This window comes from Xenopus laevis, chromosome 2S (assembly GCF_017654675.1).
Source record: "Xenopus laevis strain J_2021 chromosome 2S, Xenopus_laevis_v10.1, whole genome shotgun sequence".
Classification (NCBI taxonomy): Eukaryota; Metazoa; Chordata; class Amphibia; order Anura; family Pipidae; genus Xenopus; species Xenopus laevis.
Window position 1 is genome coordinate 67,005,463 of NC_054374.1, and position 25,795 is coordinate 67,031,257.

A 25,795-nucleotide genomic window follows, 5' to 3' on the forward strand; every position below is an offset into this window, starting at 1 on the left:
ACCTTTAAAATACCGGCCTGCCAACCATATCTGACTGACCTTTCATTCCCCAGTTTTTTCCAACCTACACCACTTCCCACTCTGTAAATTACTATCCTCATATACCACGTCCACTCACCCCAATTCTTATCAGTTTCCACATGACCCCACGTATTGCTCTTCATCACAAATACTATTTTTGGTGACTTTCACCCATTGTTTTCTATTATATTAGCCCTTGTTTTGTCCCTATATTATAAAAATTCTCATAGGTCGTAAACCCTGCCCCTCCTGCCGAGAAAAACTGACTCCTGTGAGAGGGGAGGCTATGTTGGTGCCGGTGGCCTGCAGCATACCTCCCAACTGTCCAGTTTTATGCTGTCTACAGCATACCTTCCAAATGTGGGTTGAGCTGCTTTTGACAGCTCAACCCGCAGTCCCAGATATGCAGGGCCGCCATTAGAAATCACAGGGCCCGCACAACAAAATTTTCGAGGACCCATCCACCCCGGCCCCACACCAGATCCCGCCCACTCTATATCACAGTTAAAAGACCACACAGACACCAGCGCTAAAAAAGGTAACCCCCCCCCACACAAAAGTTATAAAAAGCTATTGGTGACCAGGGCCCCTCTTTAAGTAAACAAAAAAAAATTGGCACCAAAGAATATTTTTTTTAAAAACATTGATGGCATGGGCCTATTGAGTATTAAAATAATACATTGGTGGCCAGGGGATTAAAAAAAAAACACACATTGGTGTTCAGAGGAATTGAAATTCAGGAAGTCAACTTTGCCTTCTTTCGTGACATTGGGTCTTTTCGCTGCTTCAGGACTTCAATTTCGGCTGTTTTCATGACTTCAGGTCTTTTTTGCCGCTTCGGGACTTCGGCTGTTTCGTGACTTTTGGTCTTTTCACCGCTTCAGGACTTCAATTTCATCTGTTTTCGTGACTTCGGTCTTTTCACCGCTTCGGGACTTCGGCTTCAACTGTTTTCGTGACTTCGGTCTTTTCGCCACTGGGACTTCGGCTGTTCGGCACGCCCGCATTCAGGATTTCGGAAGTAGGCGGCACGGCTTCAGCGCTGTCAAGGGGGGCCTGGCTCTTTCAAAAGTTCAGCAATTCTTGCCCCCCTTCAGTCCCGGGCCCGGTACACTTATACCCCCTGTGTCCCACTGATGGTGGCCCTGCGAATATGTACTGATATTTCCTGAGTTTCTCTTTGATCTGCTGCATTGAATAGCCAGAAAAAGATACAAAGTTTCTAACTTAATTGGCTCTTGGCAGATAGCCCAGAACACATACTTAAAGGAGAATTCAACCCCCTAACTGCGGATGTGCCGAAAGTCACGATATTCCCGAAATTTCGTGACTTTCGTCGCATGTGCAGTAGCTCCTCAACGGAAGATCCCTCCAACTACGCATGTGCCCGAAAATGCCAATTGCTACAGGAAGAAGACCGAAGGAGACAAGATGGCTGCTGTGAACTCCACTGGACAGGACCAGCAAGCAGGGGTAAGTAGAAAGTTAGGGGCATTTGTCCAGGGTGCCAGGTAGGGCAGGGGGGAAGGGGGCCTATTTAGGTTAGGGGGGTGCAAAATAGGGGGTTGAATTCTCCTTTAACATACTTTTGTAACAATTTTATATAAGAACCAAGACTCACAGCTTAAAGGACAATTCACCATCAGCAAAACTGTAATAACATATAAAAACCATATAAATGTGTTCACACTTTCACAACCTACCAAATTTTGTAAACTGGACATGGTAATTAGGGGGTGTGGCCACAAAATGGGCGTGTTTGGGAGGTATGCTACAGTCTGGTTCCGTGTTTGGGAGGTATGCTACAGTCTGGTTCCGTGTTTGGGAGGTATGCTACAGTCTGGTTCTTTTTTATTGGTTCATTCCCTAATACAAGCAGTATTAACACAATTGTATGCAGTGTTCTGCGTAGACAACGCAAGTAACCGGCACCTTCTAATAACAGGTTCTATATTTTCACTCCCAGCTGCGTGGCGCGTCACTGCGCCTAATTATTATTGTTAGTGCAACAGGTCAAAGTCTCATCTCGCGAGCTTGTGACGAAGCACTGAATGAGAGCGGGCGGTCAGGGTCAGAGGAGCGGGATACTTAAACAGCAATCCCAGACTGCGGCCGTGTTAGGAGAAACTGTTTCTGCCGGATACTAGGGAGGTATGAAATTGTAGTTCGACCTCAGTAATATATAGTCGATTTTTTTTTTTTTAATCCGTCGGAATCTTTATTTGTTGGGACAAGAACCACGAAGTCCTTGTCCTGTTGTCCCTTTTATTACAGTTTCTACATTAGAAACGAATTAATTAAGATGAGGTACATAACTGCTTCTAAACTAGTTATTGGTGGACAAGTTGATGGTTAGGGCCCTTCTTAAAAGGGTGGTTCACCTTTAAACTAACTTGTAATATGTTTTACAATGACCAATTCTCATTTTTATCGTTTCCAGCCTTCAAATGGGGGTTATTGACCCCATCAAAAAAACCAAATGCTCTGTAAGGCTACAAATGTATTGTTATTCCTATGTTTTACTACTCATCTTTCTATTTAGGCCCTCTCCTGTTCATATTCCAGTCTTTTATTCTAATCAGTGTATGGTTGCTAGGGTAATTTGGACCCTAGTAACCAGATTGCTGAAATTGCAAACTGAAGAGCTGCTGAATAACTCAAAAAACACAAATCATAAAAAAAGAAACCCAATTGTAAATTGTCTCGCGGTCTACATCATGCTAAAAAGTTCATTTAAAGGTGAACATCCCCTTTAAACATATTGGCAATGTCTTTTGTTTAAACCTTTAGTTCTCCTTTAAAGGAGAAGCAAACCCAAAGTTAAAAAAACCCTAAATAGACTCCCTCCCCCCCCCAGCCTAAGTGTTTCCCCCCGTTAAATGCCCCTAACTTTTTACTTGCCCCTCAGTGCAGATTCAGGCATCACTCAGTCACTCAAACAAAGGCGAACTTCCATCAAATATTTGGTTAAGTTGAAAAGATGTGTCCTCTGCCTTATGCGTTTCTTATTACAAACACTTAATCATGGAGCCTATGATTAAGTGTTTATAACACGAAATGTGTAAGGCAGAGGACACAATAAATCTTTTATACTTAACCAACTATTTGATGGAAGATTGCCTTTGTTTGAGTGCCTGCTCCAGATTTAATCATGGTTGTCTGCTCCCCATGCTGAGGGCGCAGGGCAGTGCACCTGCGCCACTTCCTAAATGTGGTGAGTAAATACTCCACTTTATTGAGACCCCCTCTTCATCTTATCACAAAATTGAAACCATTCAGTAAAGAGAAACCAAAATATGAGTGTTTATAGTCTAATTCCATAACGTCTGTCCATTTTGCATTTTATTTAACTTAGAAACTTCTCTACCTGTTAGGAACCTGTTGATGCTATGGAAACAATAGAAAGATTCCAGGATGCAGGATACCAGCGGACAAGCAGGGCAGGTAAGGCCAATTTATAAATGTGAGTGCTAAATGCTGTTTCCATAGCAATTTTCCAGAAATGTGCTGAGTGGATTGCTATTAGTAACTGCATTGACGTAATTTAGCACCAACTTAGCATAATCTTAGCTCAATCCAAGTGTACTGTGAAAATCTACAAATATTTGCAGTTACAGGTCAGTTATCATGGGCATAGCAGTCCAACACAGACTAGTGATGTGTGGGCTGGCCCATGGGACCCACGGGTTTGGGTTGAACTTTAGTCTGCGTCCATCCTGCCCGTGACCTTACAGTGCCTTGCTTCCGCATCCGTGTGTGGCTTTTAATACTCATGAGAGTCAGGGTGGGCGGGGGTGGATAAATAGGGAAGTGCACAGGGTTAGGGTCAGGTACGGTTCGGAATCTTGTGTACCCGCACATACTACTACAGATGGCAGCCTGTAAAATGGTGAGTATTGAAAGCTGCACAAGAAAAGTAATTTACCTAGCTTTTCTAATCTTCTTACAGAATCTGGACCTTCTCAGAAAAGTGTTTTGTCACACACAGAGTGGCAAACCCCTTTAGTATCTGGTAAAGCTGTTAGCAGATTACCTACTCGATATGGGTTCATAAGTAGTAGCGACCAACAGTCTGGGACCTCCTGTCCTGAAGGCATGCAGGGTAAGTTCCAAGACATGGATTGCAAAAAGTGTTTATAATTTAGTTTGCATAAAATTAATGTTCAGCTGGTTTTACAGAATATGCTTATATCCATAGTATTTGTGACATCCTTTGACTGCCAACTTCACATATTTTATGGAGTGCTCCTTAATATTTCTAATTTGCACACTTTACATTTTTTGCATGCACAGTATTTGAGCGTTGAGATCTGTGTGACAGTACAGTGACTAAGTACGGAAGTAGCAATCAAGTAATGAGGATAATGGTACGAAGCATCTTCATTTTATTAAATAATCCATTGTTATAGTGCCATTTCACCAGCAGGAAATATATACCCTTTAAGTGTAATCTGAAGCCACATGTAAGGCCTCTATTATAGCATGTTTACACTGAGAGTACAGTTAAAAGCTGTTTAGTAGTTGTATTACCTTGCAATAACAGGTTTTGCATGCCAGGCAGTTGATCACAACAACTTGTTATTTTTCAACATGTAAAATCTCAGCTTTGTGATTTGAGTACAAATCATTATTCATGTTTCTCAGGTAGAGGCGTCTTGTGTTTTGCACACTCTGCTACAAGCTGACCCTTGGCAGTGGGGATATTTTTTAACAATCACTCTGCATGAACACTGGAACTGGCTTCCTCTATTACAATTCCTAACACTGAAACCATCTTTTCTGCCATTATCTGTTTTAAAAATAGAAAATGTTTGATATGATTATAAAAGGCGAAAGGTTGCAATATTTTCTCAAGAGGTGACTATTTATTATCCAAAGAGATCTTAAAATCTAATTTGCTACTAAAAGCTTTTTAGTTATCTGGTTTCATCTGTAACCAGTTGTACTACTAGTATGTGTTGAACTGTGGCTAAAACCTGAGCACTCCATGTAACCGCAGTGATGTGATCCATGTACTCTATGACTAAAAGTACAGTACGGTATAGGACCTGTTATCTGGAATACCCCAGGTCCGAGCATTCGTTTACAAGAAAACATGTAAACGGTCAATAAACCCAATACGCTGGTTTTGCTTCCAAAAAAGGATTAATTAAATCTTAGGATCAACTAAAGGTACTGTTTTAAAATTACACAGAAAAAGGAAATAATTTTTAGATTCAAAGGAGTATATGGGAGCTGGCCTATTTCTGAACTTTTGGAATAACTGGTTTCTGGATAATTGATCCCATACTGTTTTTTTTAAAGTAATTGAATTGCACGCAAAGCTGATGTGCAACAACTACTGCAACCCTCCAGCCAGTGCAGATGTTTGGGTGTTGTCTAGTTTTACCTCTGGAGGCAGTACCAAAGAAGTAAAAGCCAGGCTTTACAGACCATGTTATGAAGAAACCAAATTTAAAGACCGTATGGGTAGTTGTATAGAATCAATACCTAAGAAAGCATTCACACAAGCAACAGAAATTTTACGACCAGGCACACTACCCAAGAAAGAACACGAAATCCACTTGCTCAGTGCAGCCCATATCAACAGAAATTGAAAGACTTAATACTAGGTTTAAAGAATCATGACCAAAACATGTTTTATTCATTCTTTGCTCTCTGATCAAGTGTATTATTGTGTTCTAATATGCTTGAGTTTATTTTGTATTTTTTTTTTGCCAAAATACCTGTGCAGTAATTTAGTGATAGTGTTGGTTAGGATCAGAAAACATTAAACCCACCCAACCACCCCAAAGTTGATGTCATGTCCACTTGTACTGAAGTTGTTTACAAAAAAAAAACCTCTAATGCTTGCATAATTCCCTGATGTATGAATGACTTTAGGAAGCTACGAATGTGGAGCCATGTCCTCATTTATAAATGCATGTTAATTCTAGGAAGAAAATGTAGACCTGTTCAGCAAGATCACAGAACCAAAGGGCAGCCTTTTGGAAAAGTTTTACTCTGCTCTGAACTGCTGCTTGCATTTCTATTTTAAGCTTACCTGTGCTATATTAAGAGATGACCTAAACACTGCTTTCTACTTTCAGTGGTGTGAACTCCACCAAAATATTTTTAGACATTTATATTGATGACCTTTTTTAACCTTTTTTAAATTAAGAATTCTCTGGACCAGGGATAGGTGTATCTTTCCTTAATTTGGATCTCTATATTTATACTAAAAAACATTTATATATTAAATAAACCCAATAGTATTGTTTGCTTCAATTGATAAAATTAATAATAAAAGTTTGTGTCCATTACAAGGTACTGTGTTAGAGAAAAAGCAATTATATCCTTATAATGGAATTTATGGGAGATGGCCTTTCCATAATTCAGAGCTTTCTTGATAACTGGTTTCTGGATAACTGATCTATTCACACTACAGGATTGCTTTCTAGGTCACTGTTTGCACTTGATTAGAGACAGGTCAGCAGTACTGTACTAGTTTTGTCATGGACACTTTTGAAGTAACACAACAAAATTAAAAATATTTGTAAAATTTTATAAACAAGGGTTGCAGAATAAAGATGGGATCAGAGGACCCTGCACACAACAGCTACAGTGAAGTGACTGAATGATTCAGTATTCTGAATAGTTACCGTCAGAATACATTTGATAGACCTAATAACCATCAGTTCTATGTACTACTACGCCCTATGTCAAGAATTGTTACTGCAATATATTCAGTTATAACAAAATAATTAATTACTTAGTGATACATTAAAAGCTTTCTCTTTAACTGCTATGTCCTGTGCAATTTTATACTGTAGTAGAAGCTCATCTTTATTTAGTGTTCCTGGTGGTGTAAATGACATACTGCCTCTTGGTATATCCAATTTGGGCTGTGTGCCTAGGACAGATGTCCTGCCATTTCCTACTCCCATAGCAACGCCTTGATTTGAAAACATGAACAGGGGCACAAGGCCAAACCCTGTTTAGTTGTTTGTGAAGGCATGATTGATCTCTGTGCTGGAAACAGACGTACAAATTAGTAGAATTAGAGTATTCAAGAGGTAAGCACTGGTCTAGCATGCTAAGTTATGCTTCTGCATATGATTGCAGGTATGAAAAATGTAACTTGTCTCAAAAATATATTTTACTGTGTACAACTTCCCAGAAATAAGGTCTGCTACATAATGCACATGACACAAAACCTTCTTTTGTAATGCATGATTTTATTTGACTTTTTACTAGTTTCTGTAAATCTAACTTTGCATGTAGTTTCATGAACTGTTATTGAACTGTTATTTAATTTTCCACCTCATTGCCTCTTAAAGTCACCCTGCCAATTTCCCATGTGTGTACTTGATAGTAAGCCTTTAGGGGGCAGATTTATTAAGGCTGAATTGTAAATTTGAAGTCGAATTTTCGAGTTGGATTTTTTCTTTAAGGAGTGAATTATTGTAAATTGTTGGCACAAGATGGGGAAAAACAGTTCTTGTTTGCCTCCCTCGAATTTGTCTGCAGAACAAATTATAAACTTGCAAGAGACATGGAAGGAAACGTGTGAGTCAGATGCCCCTAACTTATCTTGTCTGCAAAGTTTAGGCATTGTACAAACCTACCACGGCTGTACTTTTTGTTGCTTCATGACAGGCATTGTGGTTTGAAAGTAGTGTATAAGTACTATATACATAGGAAGCTCTAGCTGACCAACTTTGAAGATGGCAACTTCCCGTTTTGTCACAACTTTTTGTCTTGCCAATTTTTTCAAGAATTGGTTAATTAAAGGGATTTGGGTTTAGCAGACTGGTGGAATTTTTTATTTTTAATATAGTCGAGTTTCAGTGAATAGGCCTTCCCCGAGTTTTCAAGTGTTTTCAGGTAACCCCTTTCTCCCCATCCCCATGTTGTTCTTTTTTCCTTCCCCTTTTAATGCCCCTGCCTTTTTCGTATCCTATTATTGTTTGCTTTTCTCTTATCCTCCTTTCTGCTATCCTTATTCACTTCTTCCTATTCCACATCTTTCCTTGTTTTCTCCCACTCTTGTTTTCTACCTTTTCTGTTTGTTGCTTCCCCCCCTCCCCCCCCTCTTTATTTATGTATTGTATCCTATAAAACAGGAGTGGCCATACTTTACTAATGCGGGGTCTACTTTATTTGATGGTGGTTCTATTATGATCTACGTCCATAAAAGCATTAGCATTCTGTTCCATGGAAAACATTATTTAAATATTGATTTATGACAAAGTGTATATTGTTATATTTAAACATCTATTTCTTATGTAATCTTAGCATAAAAATATCTGAATGTAAAGCATGAAACAGGAGGGTGATTTAGACAAGCTGTTTGTTTGACCGTGTCTTGAGATCTACTGATCATCAGCTAAAGGTCTACTGGCAGATCCTGATCTACCTTTTGGGCACCCCTGCTATAAAAGAAGTGCACCACATATAGGAAATATATAAATGGTTTGTGATTTGGTATCTTAGGATTCAGGCCAGAATTCCCTACATAGATGCAGACAGACTTCAATTGCAAGCAGTGAAAAAGTAAAAAAAAAACAATGAAGTGTCTCCCTGTATTTTTATGCCAAAGTTAAATGTTTGTTTTTTGTTTCCCCCCCCTTAGACTTTTGTAATGCTAGTGGAAACATGGCATTCCAGCCAATCCGAAGACAAGTCACTATCCCTACAGCACATGTCATGCCTTCTACCCTTGGCACTCCTTCAAGTAACACAAATGAATGTTTTGGATCTGTTCTTCCTAAAGACTCTGCATTGCATGCCTACTCAAGTGTAGCTCCTCCAGAACACAATATAGCAGATGATACTAGGAAATTTGAAACGCCCAATATAGAACCAACGCTGAACCAGTCTGGCTTACTGAATGCATTTTGCACAGACCACTGTCCAAGTGCTTCCACAGGCATAGTCCATGCAGATACTGAACCATATGGTGCTCTGCCTGAGATAAGATCAACTGGAAAAGGGGAATTTACATGCAAGACAGGACAATATGCCCTGTATCAAAACAGTCATGGGTGGAAACCTGAGCAGTACAGTCTGCAACCAGGTGCTGAAATTAGTGCTTGGCGACATCGGCAAGATTCTGAGAACATGAGACTAAGAATGGAACAACTCCAGGTAATTGTGCAAATAACACACAGAATCTAATAATTCCATGAAGCAGAGACCTCTTTGGGCAAGGAGTTGATCAGAATAGACCTCCTAATGGCAGTTCTCTTATCTCCCTCAGTTGGCGAGACCCTGCCCCCCAACACCTGTTTATGGTTTAGGGCTGCAAACTGATCCTGGCCAGTGGGAAAGAATCCTTAAGACAAGAGAAGGTGTCTTCTTGGAGAAGGAAGTGCTGTTGGAGAGGTGAGTAAATGACCCAATATAAAAAAAAAAAAAAGTCACTGTGACTGACTCTATTCTGCTAAATTGCCTTTAATAATTTGTTTTTACTTTATTTTTGTGTTTTGTTTTTTTTAAGATTTAGCTTTGTATTTAGCATCTCTGTAGTTAGCTGCTATCTGGTTGTTAGGGTTCAATTTACCCAGGCAACCACAGTGGTATCAATGAACAAAAGTATTTTGGCTTCTGGAGTCAGACTCCAAGCAACCGGATAGTAGATTCCATACCTGAATAGGGCTTGCAATTTCAAATACTATCTGGAATGCTCCGGATCTGGTGTTTTCAGAGATCTTTCTGTAATGTGGATCACCATACCTTAAGGCTTCTTAAATAATTTAACCATTAAATAAACCCAATAGGATTGTTTTGCCACAAGTGTGATGCATGCAGCTTAGTTACCATCAAGCCAAGGCACTCTTCTATTATTACAGAGAAAAAGGAAATCATTAAAAAATTACTTATTTGTGAACAATTGCACTTGCATTATGTTTTCTCATAAGTGACTGTTCCTGTCCCTGCAGACACAAGGGGTTAAGGAATACTTAACCTTCGGAGGCAGGACAGAATAAACATGTATAGATATCTCCTACTGATCTCCATGGCATGTGATCACAGTCCTCTCCCCCGCAGCCAGTCCCCATTTAACTGTTATCAAGAGTGGTGTGTCAGTCATCGTGCAATATGTACATGTTCCTATAGAGTGCACAGAAGACACGCAGCAAGTAAAGATTCTTCTGCCTTGTGATGAATATCATAATGCTAAGTTTCTGCGCTCTTGCAACTACAGCTTATCTTCCTTGCAAATGTCTGCTTCTCACTTTGTCTGAAAACACTCAAGATATACACGACCAATTACTAAAGTCTAAATCTTTCTGCCCAGCCAAACTGAATCCTAATTTGTGTATGCAAATTAGGGACAGGGAGGGAAATGACGTGACTTTTTGTCACAAAATAAGGAAGTAAAGAATGGGAACGCAGGGATTATTTCCTATATGCGAGCATAAAAGCGAATGTCTGTGAGTACCCATCTGCACAGAAATAGGATTTTCTAAGGAAAGTTAGTCCTACTACATCTACTCTCTAAAGGTGGTGTTGCATCTGGAAGGAGTCTAACACACAAAGTGGTGTATCTACCAATCCTTTTAAAAGTACAAACGGGGTGTCATATATCAAACTATATATATTTTTTTTCTTCTTTTGTCTGCCGCCTGTGGTGCTGGCTTTTGTTTTAGACTTGAAGGGATACAAGTACAGCCAGATAAGGAGTGTTTTCCCCTTACCACCCCTAATTTGCATATGCAAATTTGGTTCGGTATTCGGCCGAATCTTTCATACAGGATTCGGGGGTTCGGCCAAATGCAAAATAGAGGATTCGGTGCATCCCTAGTCATAACGGTTTGCTTTTAAATCTGACCTGCATGCTGAGGATTAATCAAAGTCACTGAACAGTTATGTCCCATGTTGCCCCCTTTATAGTCGCTGACTAAGTCAGAGAGCTGAAAATCAGGAGTTAGTGTTCTGGCTATTATGCTAGACATCTGGTCAATCCAGATTTTATAGATTACATTTAAAAAAAATTCCATGGATAAAAGGACCCCCCATCCCCAAGGTTCACCGTGTAACACAACCTATTGCTCACCTATTGTAAAGAGATGGATTGTGGGACTTCAGCTCTCTGTAGTGGATAGATGATAGAGGGTCTCAGTCTGTGGTATGTCTGTGTCAACATTTATTTTTAATTAATGCAGCATTTCTGTGTTTATTGAACTTTGTTATATACAGTTAGGTCCATAAATATTTGGACAGACAACTTTTTTTTTCAAATTTTGGTTCTGTACATTACCACAATTAATTTTAAATGAAACAATTCAGATGCAGTTGAACTGCAGGCTTTCAGCTTTAATTCAGTGGGTTGAACAAAAAGATTGCATAAAAATTGGAGGAACTAAAGCCTCATTTCAGTGGCTCAAAAGTAATTGGACAAATTAAAAAACTGAAAATAAAATGTTCATTTCTAATACTTGGTTGAAAACCCTTTGCTGGCAATGACAGCCTGAAGTCTTGAACTCATGAACATCACCAGATTCTGGGTTTCCTCCTTTTTACTGCTCTGCCAGGCCTTTACTGCAGCGACTTTCAGTTACTGTTTGTTTGTGGAACTTTCTGTCCGAAGTTTAGTCTTCAACAAGTGAAATGCATGCTCAATTGGGTTCAGATCAGGTGACTGATTTGGCCATTCAAGAACATTCCACTTCTTTGCTTTAATAAACTCCTGGGTTGCTTTGGCTGTATGTTTTGGGTCATTATGTAATGCCTCCCAATCACTTTGACTGCATTTAGCTGGATTTGAGCAGATGGTGTCTCTGAACACCTCAGAATTTATTCAGCTGCTTCTGTCCTGTGTCACATCATGGATAAACACTACTGTCCCAGTGCCACTGTCAACCATGCACGCCCAAGCCATCACAATGCCTCTGCCATGTTTTATAGATGATGTGGTATGCTTTGGATCATGACCTGTTCCACGCCTTCTCCATACTCTCGAATGTTTTTCCAGAACTGTGCTGGCTTATTTAGATGTTTTTAGCAAAGTCCAATCTAGCCTTTCTATTCTTGATGGTTATGAGTGGCTTGCACCTTGCAGTGCACCCTCTATTTACTTTCATGCAGTCTTCTCTTTATAGTAGACTTGGATATCGATACGCCTACCTCCTGGAGAGTGTTGTTCACTTGTTTGGCTGTTGTGAAGGGGTTTCTCTTTACCATGGGATGCGATGTCTTCTGTGGACTTCCATGTCTTTTTGCGTTGCTGAGTTCACCAGTGCTTTCTTTCTTTCTCAGGATGTACCAAACTAGATTTTGCCACTCCTAATATTGTAGCAATTTCTCGGATGGGGTTTTTCAGCTTAAGGATGGCTTGTTTCACCTGCATGGAGAACTCCTTTGACCGCATGTTGTTTGTTCACAGCAAAATCTTCCACATACAAGCACTCTTCCCCCCCCCCCCTCAAATCAACTCCAGGGCTTTTATCTGTTTCATTGATAGACATAACAAAGGAATTGCCCATGCCTGCCCATGAAATAGCCTTTGAGTCAATTGTCCAATTACTTTTAAACCCCTGGTCCAATTAATTTTCAGCCCCTGAAATGAAGTGATTGTTTAAAAAAAAAAAAAAGGCTTTTTGTTCCTCACATTTTTATGCAATCTTTTTGTTCAGCCCACTGAATTAAAGCTGAAAGTCTGCAGTTCAACTGCCTCTGAGTTTAAAATTCATTGTGTACAGAACCAAAAATAGAAAAAAAAAAAGTTGTCTGTCCAAATATATATGGAACTAACTGTATAAGCCCAAAGCTCATCATTCATTTAATTTTAACCAGATTTCCTTGCATCACCAAGACTGAGTAATGTTTAGGACTGTCCTATCTTATTTGCCTAAGGTAGTGTTACTCTTCAACCGTAAAAGGGGAAATTAGTCAGGAAGAACAATTTGAGAGGCCACACGTTTCAATAGTTGTTGTTAGATCAAGATATACTGTTTTGAATGTTCTCTCTACATGTTTTTATTTTTAACTCCACTTCTGATGGCTGGGATTAACAATGTGGAGTACAGCTTTATAAATATAGAAGGGAGGGGTTTTCTGTTTCTGTCCTGCCTGCAGTTCAGGCCTTTGAGAAAAGGATTTTTCGGTAAGTCCAAAATTCCCCTTATCTGGTGTTTGAGTTGTGTATTATTTTTGCAGACAACGGCAGCATATTTTTCAGCTGGAGCAAAAGCTAAGAGGGAATGAGGTACAAGCACACAGCACTCTACTGAGCCAAACCAGCCCGTATAACGACATGTATATAATAAAAATGCAGGTAACAATGCAAGTCTATGAATCCTTTCCTTTTGATTTAAATAATTAATAAAGCTCAGTTTTGAATGTTTTTAGGAACTGCAGAGGGAGGTAACTTTCCTGCGAGCACAGTTTGCGGAAAAGTTTGATTCTTCTAGTACCGAGAAAGCAGAGCTGGAAAAGAAGTTGAATGCTGGCGAAGCAGAAAGCAGAAGCTTAAGAGAAGCAATGAAGGAGGCTGCACAGAAACATACTGAGGAACTAAGGAAGCAGGAAGAGCGGGTAAGAAACATTAGAAATCCAGATCCTGTATTTCGAGGTTTTTTTTCCTTTATTTTCTAGAGGCTTCTTCCCAGCATTTAGGGCATTCAGTGAGTTAATACTAACTGGAAAGAGACAAATTAAAAATGAGCATTTCTCAAAACAAGGAACATCTGTTTCAACGTTGTCTGTAGGTGAAGGGAAGGGACAGACATATAAACTCTCTGAAGAAGAAATGCCAGAAAGAGACTGAACAAAACAAAGAAAAACAACAGAGGATTGAAACGTTGGAAAGATATTTGGCTGATCTTCCCACTGTCCAAGACCACCAAAAACAGACCCAAGAGGTATTTTGCTTTATGCAATTTAATTCCTGGAAATTCTACAGTTCCAAACTTTTAAACAATGGGGGGGGGGCTGCTTGCATGGTTTGTTGTATTTGCGTACAGTATTTATACAAACATAAAGCCCCTTAGCAATGCAAAGTTATTGAAGAGTTGAAAGTTGAGGGCATCTATTACAGGGAGGTTTCAGATTTGACCAAGCTGGTTTAGGTTACATTTACGTCACCTACTCAATAATATGTTGAAATAATGCCTAAATATTAGATACTATTGAGTAGGCTGACCTCAATTTAACTCAAAAACATACTTTCTTGCTACTTTGTTAGATCACAAAACAACATTCCATGCGGCAGGGCATAAATAGATGACGATACAGGGAATGGCAGCCCTGAATAATTTATTTATGTCTTGTCATTAACACAAACACACAAATAAAACCTGAATCTAAGCTTTGGGCCACATCACATTAAGTTTTGTTCCTCCCCAGATTTGACTTCCTAAAGCAGTGTTACTGAACTAAAGATCATCTGGTAGTCAAATTCACAACCCATAAATTGGTTACAACTGGTTATATGTGCCATTGTTTTAATTACCCTGGTATTTTGTACAAAGACCCTTTGCTTTTATCAATGGTGGTCATGCTGACCCATCATAAATAGCATTGCAGGCTGTCCCAAATGGTTAGTTCCATGCTTAACAGAAATTTTTTGGAAATACTCTTTCACAAAAATGCTAGGTAATGACAAGCTACATTAAGGGGCAACTGCAGTGTAGGACCATAACAGCTAAACATTTCCAGGCTGCTAAGCATTAAACACAACCATTACACAAGATAAAAGGTACATGTATATTATTGGTGTGTTTAGGAGTCTCTATGTGTTCTACTCTGCATTGAGCATATTTGCAAAATGAAATACCATACTAGTAATGGCGCTTTCTAAGCTCTTAAGGGAACTGTTATATTACAGAATATACTCAATCTGTCAAGATCAGAAGAATGTTCCTTTCCGGTTATTGATCTTCTCTAAATGTTTCCCCCCAGCTTAAGGGTCTTCAGGAGAAAAGTAGCCTCTTGCAGGAGCAAGTTAGTGAACTGGAAAAGAGTCTTACAGAGATCAGAAATTTAAACCGAGAAAAGGAGACCCAGCTGGCAACAGAAAAGCGCCGGGGACAGGAGTTGATGAGTACTATAGGCAGGTAATTGTTGGAGAGAGGAATTGAAACATGCTGGTAGATGGGCATGTGCATTAGGATTGTTTAGTTAACAGAACACCTATAACAAGGCCATTGGTTGTAACAGTTTAAAGGAGGAGATAGAGTGTTTTAAGCAAACAGACGTGGGAGAGAAAGAAAAACGTTTGACTCAGGAGTCCGAAGAGCTCCGACAAGAAGTGCTGTCTTTACGGAAGGAGCAGGAGTGTCTGAGGAAGGTAAAAATCTCTCCAAATGAATGATTTTCAAGTACAAAAGGCCATGTTGAATTCCACCTTGTTTTTCACAGGTGATGGAAAGCCAAAAGAAAAAGATAGAACAGATGAGCAGTAAAGTGAAGGTGAGTAGGCAAGCATTTGGTGTCAGTGGGGTATAGTACAGGGTTGCATAATGTCAAATCCTACACTTCTCCACATGTAGTACATGTAATAAAAGTATGTTCTTGTCTGTTCTTTGTCCTTTTTCTCTTGCTTCACTTTTCTTCTCCTTTCATCAATATCCCTTTCTCCTATTTCATGCCATTACATTTTAATCCTTTGGAATTCTGTTAAAACTATTTTTTAATAAGTGCTGTTTTTTACTTAATTTATATAGGTCCTTGAAGAACAGGTGGCACAAGAAGAAGGTACTGGTGATGCCCTTAAGGTAGAAGTACAGAGGAAAGAAACTGCTCTGCAGCAACTACGGGCAGCTGTGAAAGAGGTTGGTGATTTAAAAATCATTTTACTGAATTTAATGTAATGACAAATTCTGGCAGGTATGGAGACACTTTACATTTGTAACGTAAAATATCTTTATTTGTTGTTCACCTTCCAACACTCTTTTCAGTTCAGTTTGTTTTAGATTGTTAGCCAGAAATAAAGACTTTTTCCAATTATTTTCTATTTACTGTTTTTCTAATATTGAAGTATACAGTTTCATTTCTCACCTTCTAAAGCAGCTCGGTATGGGGGGTTCGCTGACTCTTTAACTGTTTTACCTTGATCAATTTAGTCTAATTTGTTATATTTGTCCCTGCTGAGCAGAATCCCTGAGTTTCATTCAAAGGGGAACTCCACAAAAATATGTTTTTTTTTGAAAAGTAAACATAGTTTTAAGTAACTTTGCAATATACATCATTTAAAAAATATGCAGACTTTTCATGATTTTTAATATTATAATTTCTGATAGTTCCCCTGCTCTCCTGTTGATCTCTCTGACTACTTTGCTAAGCTGACTGCATGCTGTCTAAGCTGTGGAGTAGTTGTTAAAATTTGTAGCATCAGTGTTTTAGTCCCTCCTTCCCTGCCAGGATTTCAAATGATGAAAGAAGAAGAACCGCTGGATTACAGCATAGAAAATGGCATTTATTCATACTTTTTGAAGAAACTGGTAACTTTGATGGATACATTAGGGGTTTATGTGTTATGTGGACCTCTTTATCAAATTTTGGTTTGGAAGCCGGCGTTCCCCTTTAAACTTACATTTTGTGAAACTAGTTAGAAATCAAAGATGGAAATAAATTCCCCCGAGTTCCCTTTAAAGGCAGCTGTTAGAATTACCGAAAAAAAAGTGACTCAGATAAGACTTAATAAGATTATATCTGGCTACTAGCATTGGGGTGTCCACTAAATTAGCAAATACGAAAAACGAAAACCACAGGGGACTTTAACTCCACAATGCAAGTGTCAGAAACGATCTGAAGATAATACAGATAGATGCACATTGGAATAGAATAAAAAGTGATTTTTATTCACCACCATGCCATAATAATCATATAGAATTAAAACCATTTAAAAACTAAGCAGCGCTGCATATGAAGCTGAAGGGATCCCTTCTCATAACCCCAAAGGCTGATTATATTAATCAGATGGGAAGCGTTAGCATGCTATTGTGTAAAAAAACTTGGTAATCCGTTAGTATTAAAGGATAAAGAAGCTTTGGAACAATAGATACAAAATTGTAATTATAGATTCCTTGAGTTGGTTGTATTCAATTGGATAAATCCATATTGATCCTGATAGGGAAAAATTCCAAAACTTAGAAACAAACAGCATGTGTTCATTCCCCAATATCATATATTATGGAGATAAAGGGATTGCAAAATGCCCACGGGCCGATATTTGGTTCAAAATTAGCTTCAATATTGAGGGTTATTGCTTTCTGTTCGTGCTGCAGTCTGTATAATGCTAAGAGTGCGCTGGCTGCACCTGCGATGCACAATGACTAATCAGTCCAAATGGTCTCCATTAGCGATATAACTATCGCAACACATACTTCCAATTACTTGCAGCCGGTTCACAAATGTGTCCTCAGCGCCGCTGACAATAGCGCACAAATGAAATAAAGTTTATACCGACCGTATGTTGGATAGCACTCGCAGGTGATTGCAAAAGTGAATGGAATTAGCCGCATGGCATCTCTGCCACAGTCCTCCACTAGCACGCTAGAATGCCGTCCGGGAGAGCCCCGATACAACGGATGCTGCACTGCTGTTAGAATTGATACAATAGTTGCTAATATTTCACAAATGCTGAATTTTATCAACTAAATGTAGCAAAATGTAACCGTTCAGAATGCTCCTGGATCACTGAGCTGCCAGACTTTGCATGATTTTTAATGGTTTCTGACAGTTACCTAAGCCTAGCCCTCTGCTATTCTGCTGATCTGTCTGACTACTTTGCTGAGCTGGCTGACTACTGTTACTTTGTATCAACAGCCATCTGTCCTCAGCCTACATCCTCCAAACCCCACAATTCCCTGCACACACACTGGATTTCAGCATAGAAAATGGCATTTATTCATACTTTTTTGAAGAAACGGGTAACTGTGATGGTTATATTAGGGGTTTCCGTGTTATGTGGGCCTCTTTATCAAATTTTGGTTTGGAAGCCGGAGTTACCCTTTAAACTTACATTTTGTGAAACTGGTTAGAAATCAAATATGGAAAGCAATTAAAGTATTTGTTTATGGTGAAATAAGTATTTGGAAGGGGAACAACTTCTTTTAGCTTTTGATAGTGTTAGGAGGGAAATTGTTGGTCGGTTACAGTCTCTATAGTTTCTATAAATACTCTGTTAGAGTATTTGCTTTTCATTAAAACTCTTTCAAACAGAGTTCACAACCAGACACCTGAGCAAGAGAATGTGAATCCATGTAAGAAAGGTTTCTGTTACTTCCTGGTCTGTTGAAACTGCTCTCTGAGGTTCCTTTATGTCAAGCAACCTTTTTATTCTAAAGAGAAAATCCTGTATAATATAACTAATAAGGCCTGTATCATGGCATTCCATTAAAATGTCACACACTGAAATTATGCAATGTTATTCAGTTTTATTGAAGGACATCTTGAATTCTTCATAATGTGTTCACAAAATATATATATATATATATATATACACACACACACACACACACACACACACACACACACACACACACACACACACACACACACACACACGTACGTGTGTGAAAAACTATTTGCCCCCTTCCTGATTTCTTATTCTTTTGCATGTTTGTCACACAAAATGTTTCTGATCATCAAACACATTTAACTATTAGTCAAAGATAACACAAGTAAACACAAAATGCAGTTTTTAAATGAGGGTTTTTATTATTTAGGGAGAAAAGAAATCCAAACCTGTGTGAAAAAGTAATTGCCCCCTGAACCTAATAACTGGTTGGGCCACCCTTAGCAGCAATAACTGCAATCAAGCGTTTGCGATAACTTGCAACGAGTCTTTTACAGCGCTCTGGAGGAATTTTGGCCCACTCATCTTTGCAGAATTGTTGTAATTCAGCTTTATTTGAGGGTTTTCTAGCATGAACCGCCTTTTTAAGGTCATGCCACAACATCTCAATAGGATTCAGGTCAGGATTTTGACTAGGCCACTCCAAAGTCTTCATTTTGTTTTTCTTCAGCCATTCAGAGGTGGATTTGCTGGTATGTTTTGGGTCATTGTCCTGCTGCAGCACCCAAGATCGCTTCAGCTTGAGTTGACGAACAGATGGCCGGACATTCTCCTTCAGGATTTTTTGGTAGACAGTAGAATTCATGGTTCCATCTATCACAGCAAGTCTTCCAGGTCCTGAAGCAGCAAAACAACCCCAGACCATCACACTACCACCACCATATTTTACTGTTGGTATGATGTTCTTTTTCTGAAATGCTGTGTTACTTTTACGCCAGATGTAACGGGACGCGCACCTTCCAAAAAGTTCAACTTTTGTCTCGTCGGTCCACAAGGTATTTTCCCAAAGTCTTGGCAATCATTGAGATGTTTTTTAGCAAAATTGAGACGAGCCTTAATGTTCTTTTTGCTTAAAAGTGGTTTGCGCCTTGGAAATCTGCCATGCAGGCCGTTTTTGCCCAGTCTCTTTCTTATGGTGAAGTCGTGAACACTGACCTTAATTGAGGCAAGTGAGGCCTGCAGTTCTTTAGATGTTGTCCTGGGGTCTTTTGTGGCCTCTCGGATGAGTTGTCTCTGCGCTCTTGGGGTAATTTTGGTCGGCCGGCCACTCCTGGGAAGGTTCACCACTGTTCCATGTTTTTGCCATTTGTGGATAAAGGCTCTCACTGTGGTTCGCTGGAGTCCCAAAGCTTTAGAAATGGCTTTATAACCTTTGAAATTGAACTCAGGTGTGATAAACCACAGTTAAGTTATTTTTTAACAAGGGGGGCAATCACTTTTTCACACAGGCCCATGTAGATTTGGAGTTTTTTTTTCTCCCTTAATAACGTAAACCTTCATTTAAAAACTGCATTTTGTGTTCAATTATGTTCTCTTTGACTAATAGTTAACGGTTTTTGATGAGCAGAAACATTTAAGTGTGACAAACATGCAAAAGAATAAGAAATCAGGAAGGGGCAAATAGTTTTTCACACCACTGTATAGTTTGAGATCATTAACTTGCACTGTTTTATGCAGTGTCAGTCATGAAAATTAAAAAAAAAAAAAAAACTGCATTTTGGGGTTTCTAGAAACCAAGTATTTTTGATACCCTTTTCATACTCAAGAGAATGTTAAAGATCTGGAGCTGCAGAAAGTAACTTTTTGCGAGTACCGTATATTTAAAACGAAAACTGTATAGGAATAAGGTTATAACTTGCATATTATTCTGTTTATGTTGCAGTGTTTTAAATTGAATGAGATTATTTTACCGTGTGTTTTGGCTTTGAAATCTGAAATATGCATATTGCTGGTCTGCTCCTCTGCGTTTTATTCTTATTTGAATTAAATAAAATCATACATGTGCTATCCAAAATACTTAAAGGAACAGTAACACTAAAAAGTAGGGATGCACGGAATCCTCAATTTTGGATTCGGCCAAATCCTTAGTGAAAGATTCAGCTGAATACCGAACTGAATCCGAATCCTAATTTGCATATGCAAATTAGGGGTGGGAAGGGAAAAACATTTTTTACTTATTGTTTTGTGACAAATTCACGTTATTTCCCTCCCCGCCCCTAATTTGCATATGCAATCTTGCAGAAAAAGGCCAAATCCTGGATTCGGTGCATCCCTACTAAAAAGATGAAAGTATTTTAAAAGAATGACATAGTATACTGTTGCCCTGACACTGGTAAAACTTGTGTGTTGCTTCAGAAACACATCTGTAGTTTTATATAAACAAGCTGCTGTGTAGCCATGGGGGCAGCCATTCAAGCAGAGGATACACAGTAGATAACTAATGAATCCCATTGTATACTACAGAGCGTATCTGTGTATCATGTGCCTTTTCTCCTTTTCAGATTTAAATGGCTTCCCCCATTGGCTACACAGCAGCTTGTTTATATAAACTATTGTCGTCATTCAGTGCCCCATAATGTCTGCTTCCTCATCGCCCGTGTGGTCTTTTCTTAGATGGCAGTCTACAGGAGTCACACTTTCTCACACCTTTCACTTCAACTCACTGAGGGACCACAGATAACAATGAAGATAGTTTGAGCTGTTTTTACATTTGGTTGTAAGAAGTTCTATAAATGATATTAAAGGAGTGGTTCACCTTTAAGGCAACTTTTAATATGTCATAGAATGACCTATGCTAAGCAAATTTTCAATTGGTTTTCATTATCTATTTTTTATAGTTATTTGCCTTTTTCTTCTGACTCTTTCCAGCTTTCAAATGGGCGTCGCTGGCCCCTTCTAAAAAACAAATGCTCTGTAAGACTACACATGTGTTGTTGTTGCCACTTGATAATCCTGATCTTTCTATTCAGGCCTCTCCTATTCATATTCCAGTCTCTTATTCAAATCAGTGCATGGTTGTTAGGGGAATTTACACCCTAGCAACTAGATTGCTTAAAATGCAATTTGAAGTGCTGCTGAATAAAAAGATAAATAACTTAAAAACCACAAAAAATTGGAAATTGTCTCAGAATATCACTCTCTACGTTACACTTAAAGTTCTCAAAGGTGAACCACCCCTTTAATGTGTTGTAACTTATTTACATAGTTTAAGAATAGTTTATTTTAAGCCACTAGATGGCATTGTTCAAATATGTTCTATAAATTGTTCTCATATGCAGGAACTGACAAGTATTTATACCACTAGGTGGTGGTTTGTGAAGTATGGCCCCTGGGAAAATTCTGTATCTTGTAGCATGTGTGTTCTTAATTTAATTGCTGCGAGTTTTTCGTGTTCCAAACGGTGTTTGACTGATTCTCTGGGCACAACTGTGTATTTGCCTAAATGTCCGGGTAGGACAGACAAAGGTTCGAATATCTTAGAAAAGCTGCCATTTAGTATGCAGAAAAAACATGACAGAGTGTGTACATATTTTATATCCAAGAGTTAAAAGAACAGTAACATAAAAAAAAATGAGTGTTTTAAAGTAATAATACAAAGCAGTGTTGCCCTGCATTGGTAAAACTGGTGTGTTTGATTCAGAAACACTAATATTGTTTATATAAATAAGCTGCTGTGTAGCCATGGGGGCAGCCATTCAAACGAGAAAAGGCTCCTGTTCCACATCAGATAAGCTCTCTAGAACATAATGGGTTGTGTCCACTATTTAACCTGTGCCATATAGCCTTTTTCAATTTCCGCCATTGCTACACAGCAGCTTATTTATATGAACTATAGTAGTGTTTCTGAAGCAAACACATCAGTTTTACCAGTGCAGGGCAACACTACATGATATTTTCATTACTTTAAAACACTCATTTTTGTTGGTGTTACTGTTTCTTTAAAGCTACTAGCAGATATACCGTGAGAACTGAGCTGTGGAGGTTTTTCTGACCCTCAAACACCCCAGCACAATAATAGAACCTCACAAAACAGGCTATTAAGAGGGGCTTCTCACTGAATAAATTCTGAAAATGTTAGGCTCCCTGACACTGGAACATTCCACATTAAATGAAAATTATGGTTTTGGAAAGGTGTGATTTACATTTGTTTTTTTTCTGTGCTCAAAACCTAGAGGCATTGTTCACTCAGCCCAAACGTGTATGCACATTCTGCAGCCATTATAATAGCCATTATTCCTTACAAGGAATAAAGTAATGACTTTTGAATTAAAAATGCCTTACAAGGAATACCATACAATTCAAGTATTACTTTCATAATCCAACTAAAAATCATAAATGTTTAGTAGGGCAGTTTATTTTTTTTCACTGAGGGTTTATTACATTGGTCTTTTACAGCTTGCAGTGCAGAATCAAGACTTGATGGAGCAAAATGTGACTCTTCAGGAGAGATTGCGTCAGACTAGGGGAGCTGCACAACCGGCTGAATTGGAAGCTGGGACAATCATCACCCTCTATAGTGAGCTGAATCTCTGCCTGAAGGACCTGAGATCCATATGTACTCTTCTTAGTCAGAGAATGGAGGGAAGAGACCCCAACCTGTCTTTACTCCTGGGGATACATTGTGAGTAAAAATGTAGCTGCACCAGTTCAATCAATCCTTGGTTGCCATGGTTTGAGGGAAATTTCAAAGCTCTTTGTTCATATTTGTAGGCTTTTTAGGGTGTTCACTCTTTGACTGATTTGCCTTTAAAATCCTATACAAGTAAATAGAGAGCTTTGAAATGTCCCTCTGGTAAACCATGGAGAACTCTCTTCACCAATATGCCCCTTATCCTACACCTATCCAACTACCTCTCTCAAGTCCTTATTTTTCTTACCGATTTATCTGCTCTTCTCCTTTGCTAATTCCTATTTGCATGTACAGCTGCTCCACATGTTGAAGATGAAGATGGGGCAAGTGATTCATTGTCTTTGGATAAACATCTGGATGCAGTGCGGCGTCTGAAAAGAGAGATTGAGGACTTGAGAACCACCATAAGTGACCGTTATGCACAGGATATGGGTGATAACTGTATCACACAGTAAGGAAACTGTACACTGAACATTTTGCACAGGATTCACACAGACTGTAAAAGATGCATCTTTGTGAGTACTGAAAATCCATCCGGCTCTGAAACCTGCATACAAAATATGTGACAGCTAAAAGATCAAAGTGCCTTTATGTATGAACAAAACCTAGAAGATATGAGCTGCACGTCCACTTGCAAGATTCTGTGGTCGGAGTGGACATTCTAACCCTTTGCACATTTAATGACAGGAAAAATGCACTTGTGTGGGTAAAACCCATTGTTTGTCCCTGGACTGTATGTTTAAAAATAGGAATCCAGAATGTGTCCCACCTGGAATGAAAAAACTGTATTACAGCTCTTGCTGCCCTTGGGCTTACTGTGTATTGTGTTGCATTATTGAATTTATCATGTTGCTTTGGAGATAAGTCTCACTGGCAACTGCTGCTCATTTAGTGCCTTCAAATAACTTATTGGCTGATACACTGAGCTCTATTTAATACTGGATAAAAGACTCTATACTGTTTTGACATTACATTCATGTCTGAGGGATCACATGCAGTACTGTTTGCAAGCCACGTATTGGCTTTTGACTGGTTATTTATAAATTAAAATGCTGTATATCTGTTTTGAATGCTTTTGTGTTTTAACATTAAAATAATAAACTAATGCAAACTTTCAAGTCATGTTCTCTTAAACTCGTAAACTTGTTCTGAGATAATGCGAGAAAAATAGGATATGTGAAATGGGGGCTTGTACAGTCATATGAAAATGTTTGGGAACCCCTCTTAATTCTTTGGAGTTTTGTTTATCATAGGTTGAGCAACTTTTAATATATAACATGCCTTATGGAAACAGTAGTATTTCAGCAGTGACATAAAGTTTATTGGATTTACAGAAAATATGCAAAATGCATCATAAAATTAGACAGGTGCGTACATTTGGGCACCCCAACAGAGATATTACATCAGTACTTAGTTGAGCCTCCTTTTGCAAATGTAACAGCCTCTAGACTCCTCCTATAGCTTTTGATTTGAGTGTCTGGATTCTGGATGGCGGTATTTTTGATCATTCGTCCATACAAAGTCTTTCCAGTTCAGTTAAATTTGATGGCTGCCGAGCAGGGACAGCCTGCTTCCAATCAGCCCATAGATTTTGCATGATATTCATGTTGGGGGACTGTGACGGCCATTCCAGAATATTGTACTTCTCCCTCTGCATAAATGCCTTTGTAGATTTCGAAGTGTGTTTAGGGTCATTGTCTTGTTGGAATATCCAACCCCTGCGTAACTTCAACTTTATGACTGATGCTTTAACATTATCCTGAAGAATTTGTTGATATTGGGTTGAATTCATGTGACCCTTGACTTTGACAAGGGCCCCAGTCCCTGAACTAGTCATACAGCCCCACAGCATGTCACCCTGCCATACAGATGTTCTTTGTGCAAATTGTGCTGAATTGTAGAACGATGAACAGATACACCATCTGCAGCAAGATGTTCTTTCAGGTCTTTGGAGGTGATCTTTGGGTTGTTTGTATGTAACCATTCTCACAATCCTCCGCATATGCCGCTCCTGTATTTTTTTTGGCCTGCCAGACCCGGGTTTTACAGCAACTTTGCCTGTGGCCTTTCATTTCCTGATTACATTCCTTACAGTTGAAACTGACAGTTTAAACCTCTGAGATAGCTTTTATGATACTCTGATGCTCTATGATACTGAACAATCTTTGTTTTCAGATCTTTTGAGAGTTGCTTTGAGGATCCCATGCGGTCACTCTTCAGAGGAGAGTCAAACGGAAGCACAACTTGCAATTGGCCACCTTAAATCCCTTTTCTCATGATTGGACACACCTACAAGGCTACAAGTTCAAGGCTAATCCAACCAATTTGGTGTTGCCAGTGATCAGTATTGAGCATGCATTCAAATTTCAAAATCAAAATTATAAGGGTACCCAAAGTTTTGCACAGCCAGTTTTTCACATTTGATACAAGTGAATACTGCTTCACTAAAAATCTTTGTTCAGAAAACACCCCAGTACTCATCAACCAATATTGTCTTTTCATTTGGGTTGGCCCCCATGACTATGTACGTTTGTTGAGTGCCGCTTCAAAGCTGTTAGAGTGGCAGCAGTTTGAAAATCTTCCCTGTCATTGGAAAAATGTGGGTGTTTGGAGTGCCGCCCCAAAAATATAGATGGCGAGATCACATAGAAAAGCACAGTCTGGTCCGCTATTGGGTGAAGGAGTGTTTGGGTGTTGTACCCCTAAAACTATAAGGGGAAGCGTTTAGAAAATGGGGGCGCTAAGAATAAACTGAAGTCGAAGAATAGTATGTTGGGTTTTTTCTAACCAAAATAATAGTCTATTTCAGGTGCTTTTTTTCATTGTTGAAGAAATAGTATACAATGCAATTAGCCTCA

At 38.9% G+C, this 25,795-nt stretch overlaps 1 protein-coding gene across 4 annotated transcripts; it reads left to right on the forward strand.

Annotated features, from left to right (window-relative positions):
• The first annotated feature begins 1,964 nt into the window (after window positions 1–1,964).
• cep85.S (centrosomal protein 85kDa S homeolog) lies at window positions 1,965–24,055 on the forward strand. 4 transcript variants are annotated; one of them, XM_018248465.2, is made up of 14 exons: window positions 1,965–2,172; window positions 3,377–3,465; window positions 3,971–4,123; window positions 8,636–9,150; window positions 9,263–9,387; window positions 13,165–13,282; window positions 13,357–13,542; window positions 13,716–13,868; window positions 14,908–15,062; window positions 15,166–15,295; window positions 15,367–15,417; window positions 15,672–15,779; window positions 22,703–22,928; window positions 23,232–24,055. In XM_018248465.2, exons 2-14 carry the CDS (start codon window positions 3,411–3,413, stop codon window positions 23,390–23,392), a joined length of 2,136 nt encoding a protein of 711 aa, XP_018103954.1. In that variant the 5' UTR covers window positions 1,965–2,172; window positions 3,377–3,410; the 3' UTR covers window positions 23,393–24,055.
• Window positions 24,056–25,795: the final 1,740 nt, after the last annotated feature.

Excerpts from the sequence above, each read along its gene's own strand:
- cep85.S (XM_018248465.2), top strand. The coding sequence starts at position 3,411 with ATGGAAACAATAGAAAGATTCCAGGATGCAGGATACCAGCGGACAAGC. Across the intron at positions 15,063-15,165 it reads TTGATGAGTACTATAGGCAG|TTTAAAGGAGGAGATAGAGT; the intron begins GTAATTGTTGGA and ends TGGTTGTAACAG. Across the intron at positions 15,296-15,366 it reads AGCAGGAGTGTCTGAGGAAG|GTGATGGAAAGCCAAAAGAA; the intron begins GTAAAAATCTCT and ends TGTTTTTCACAG.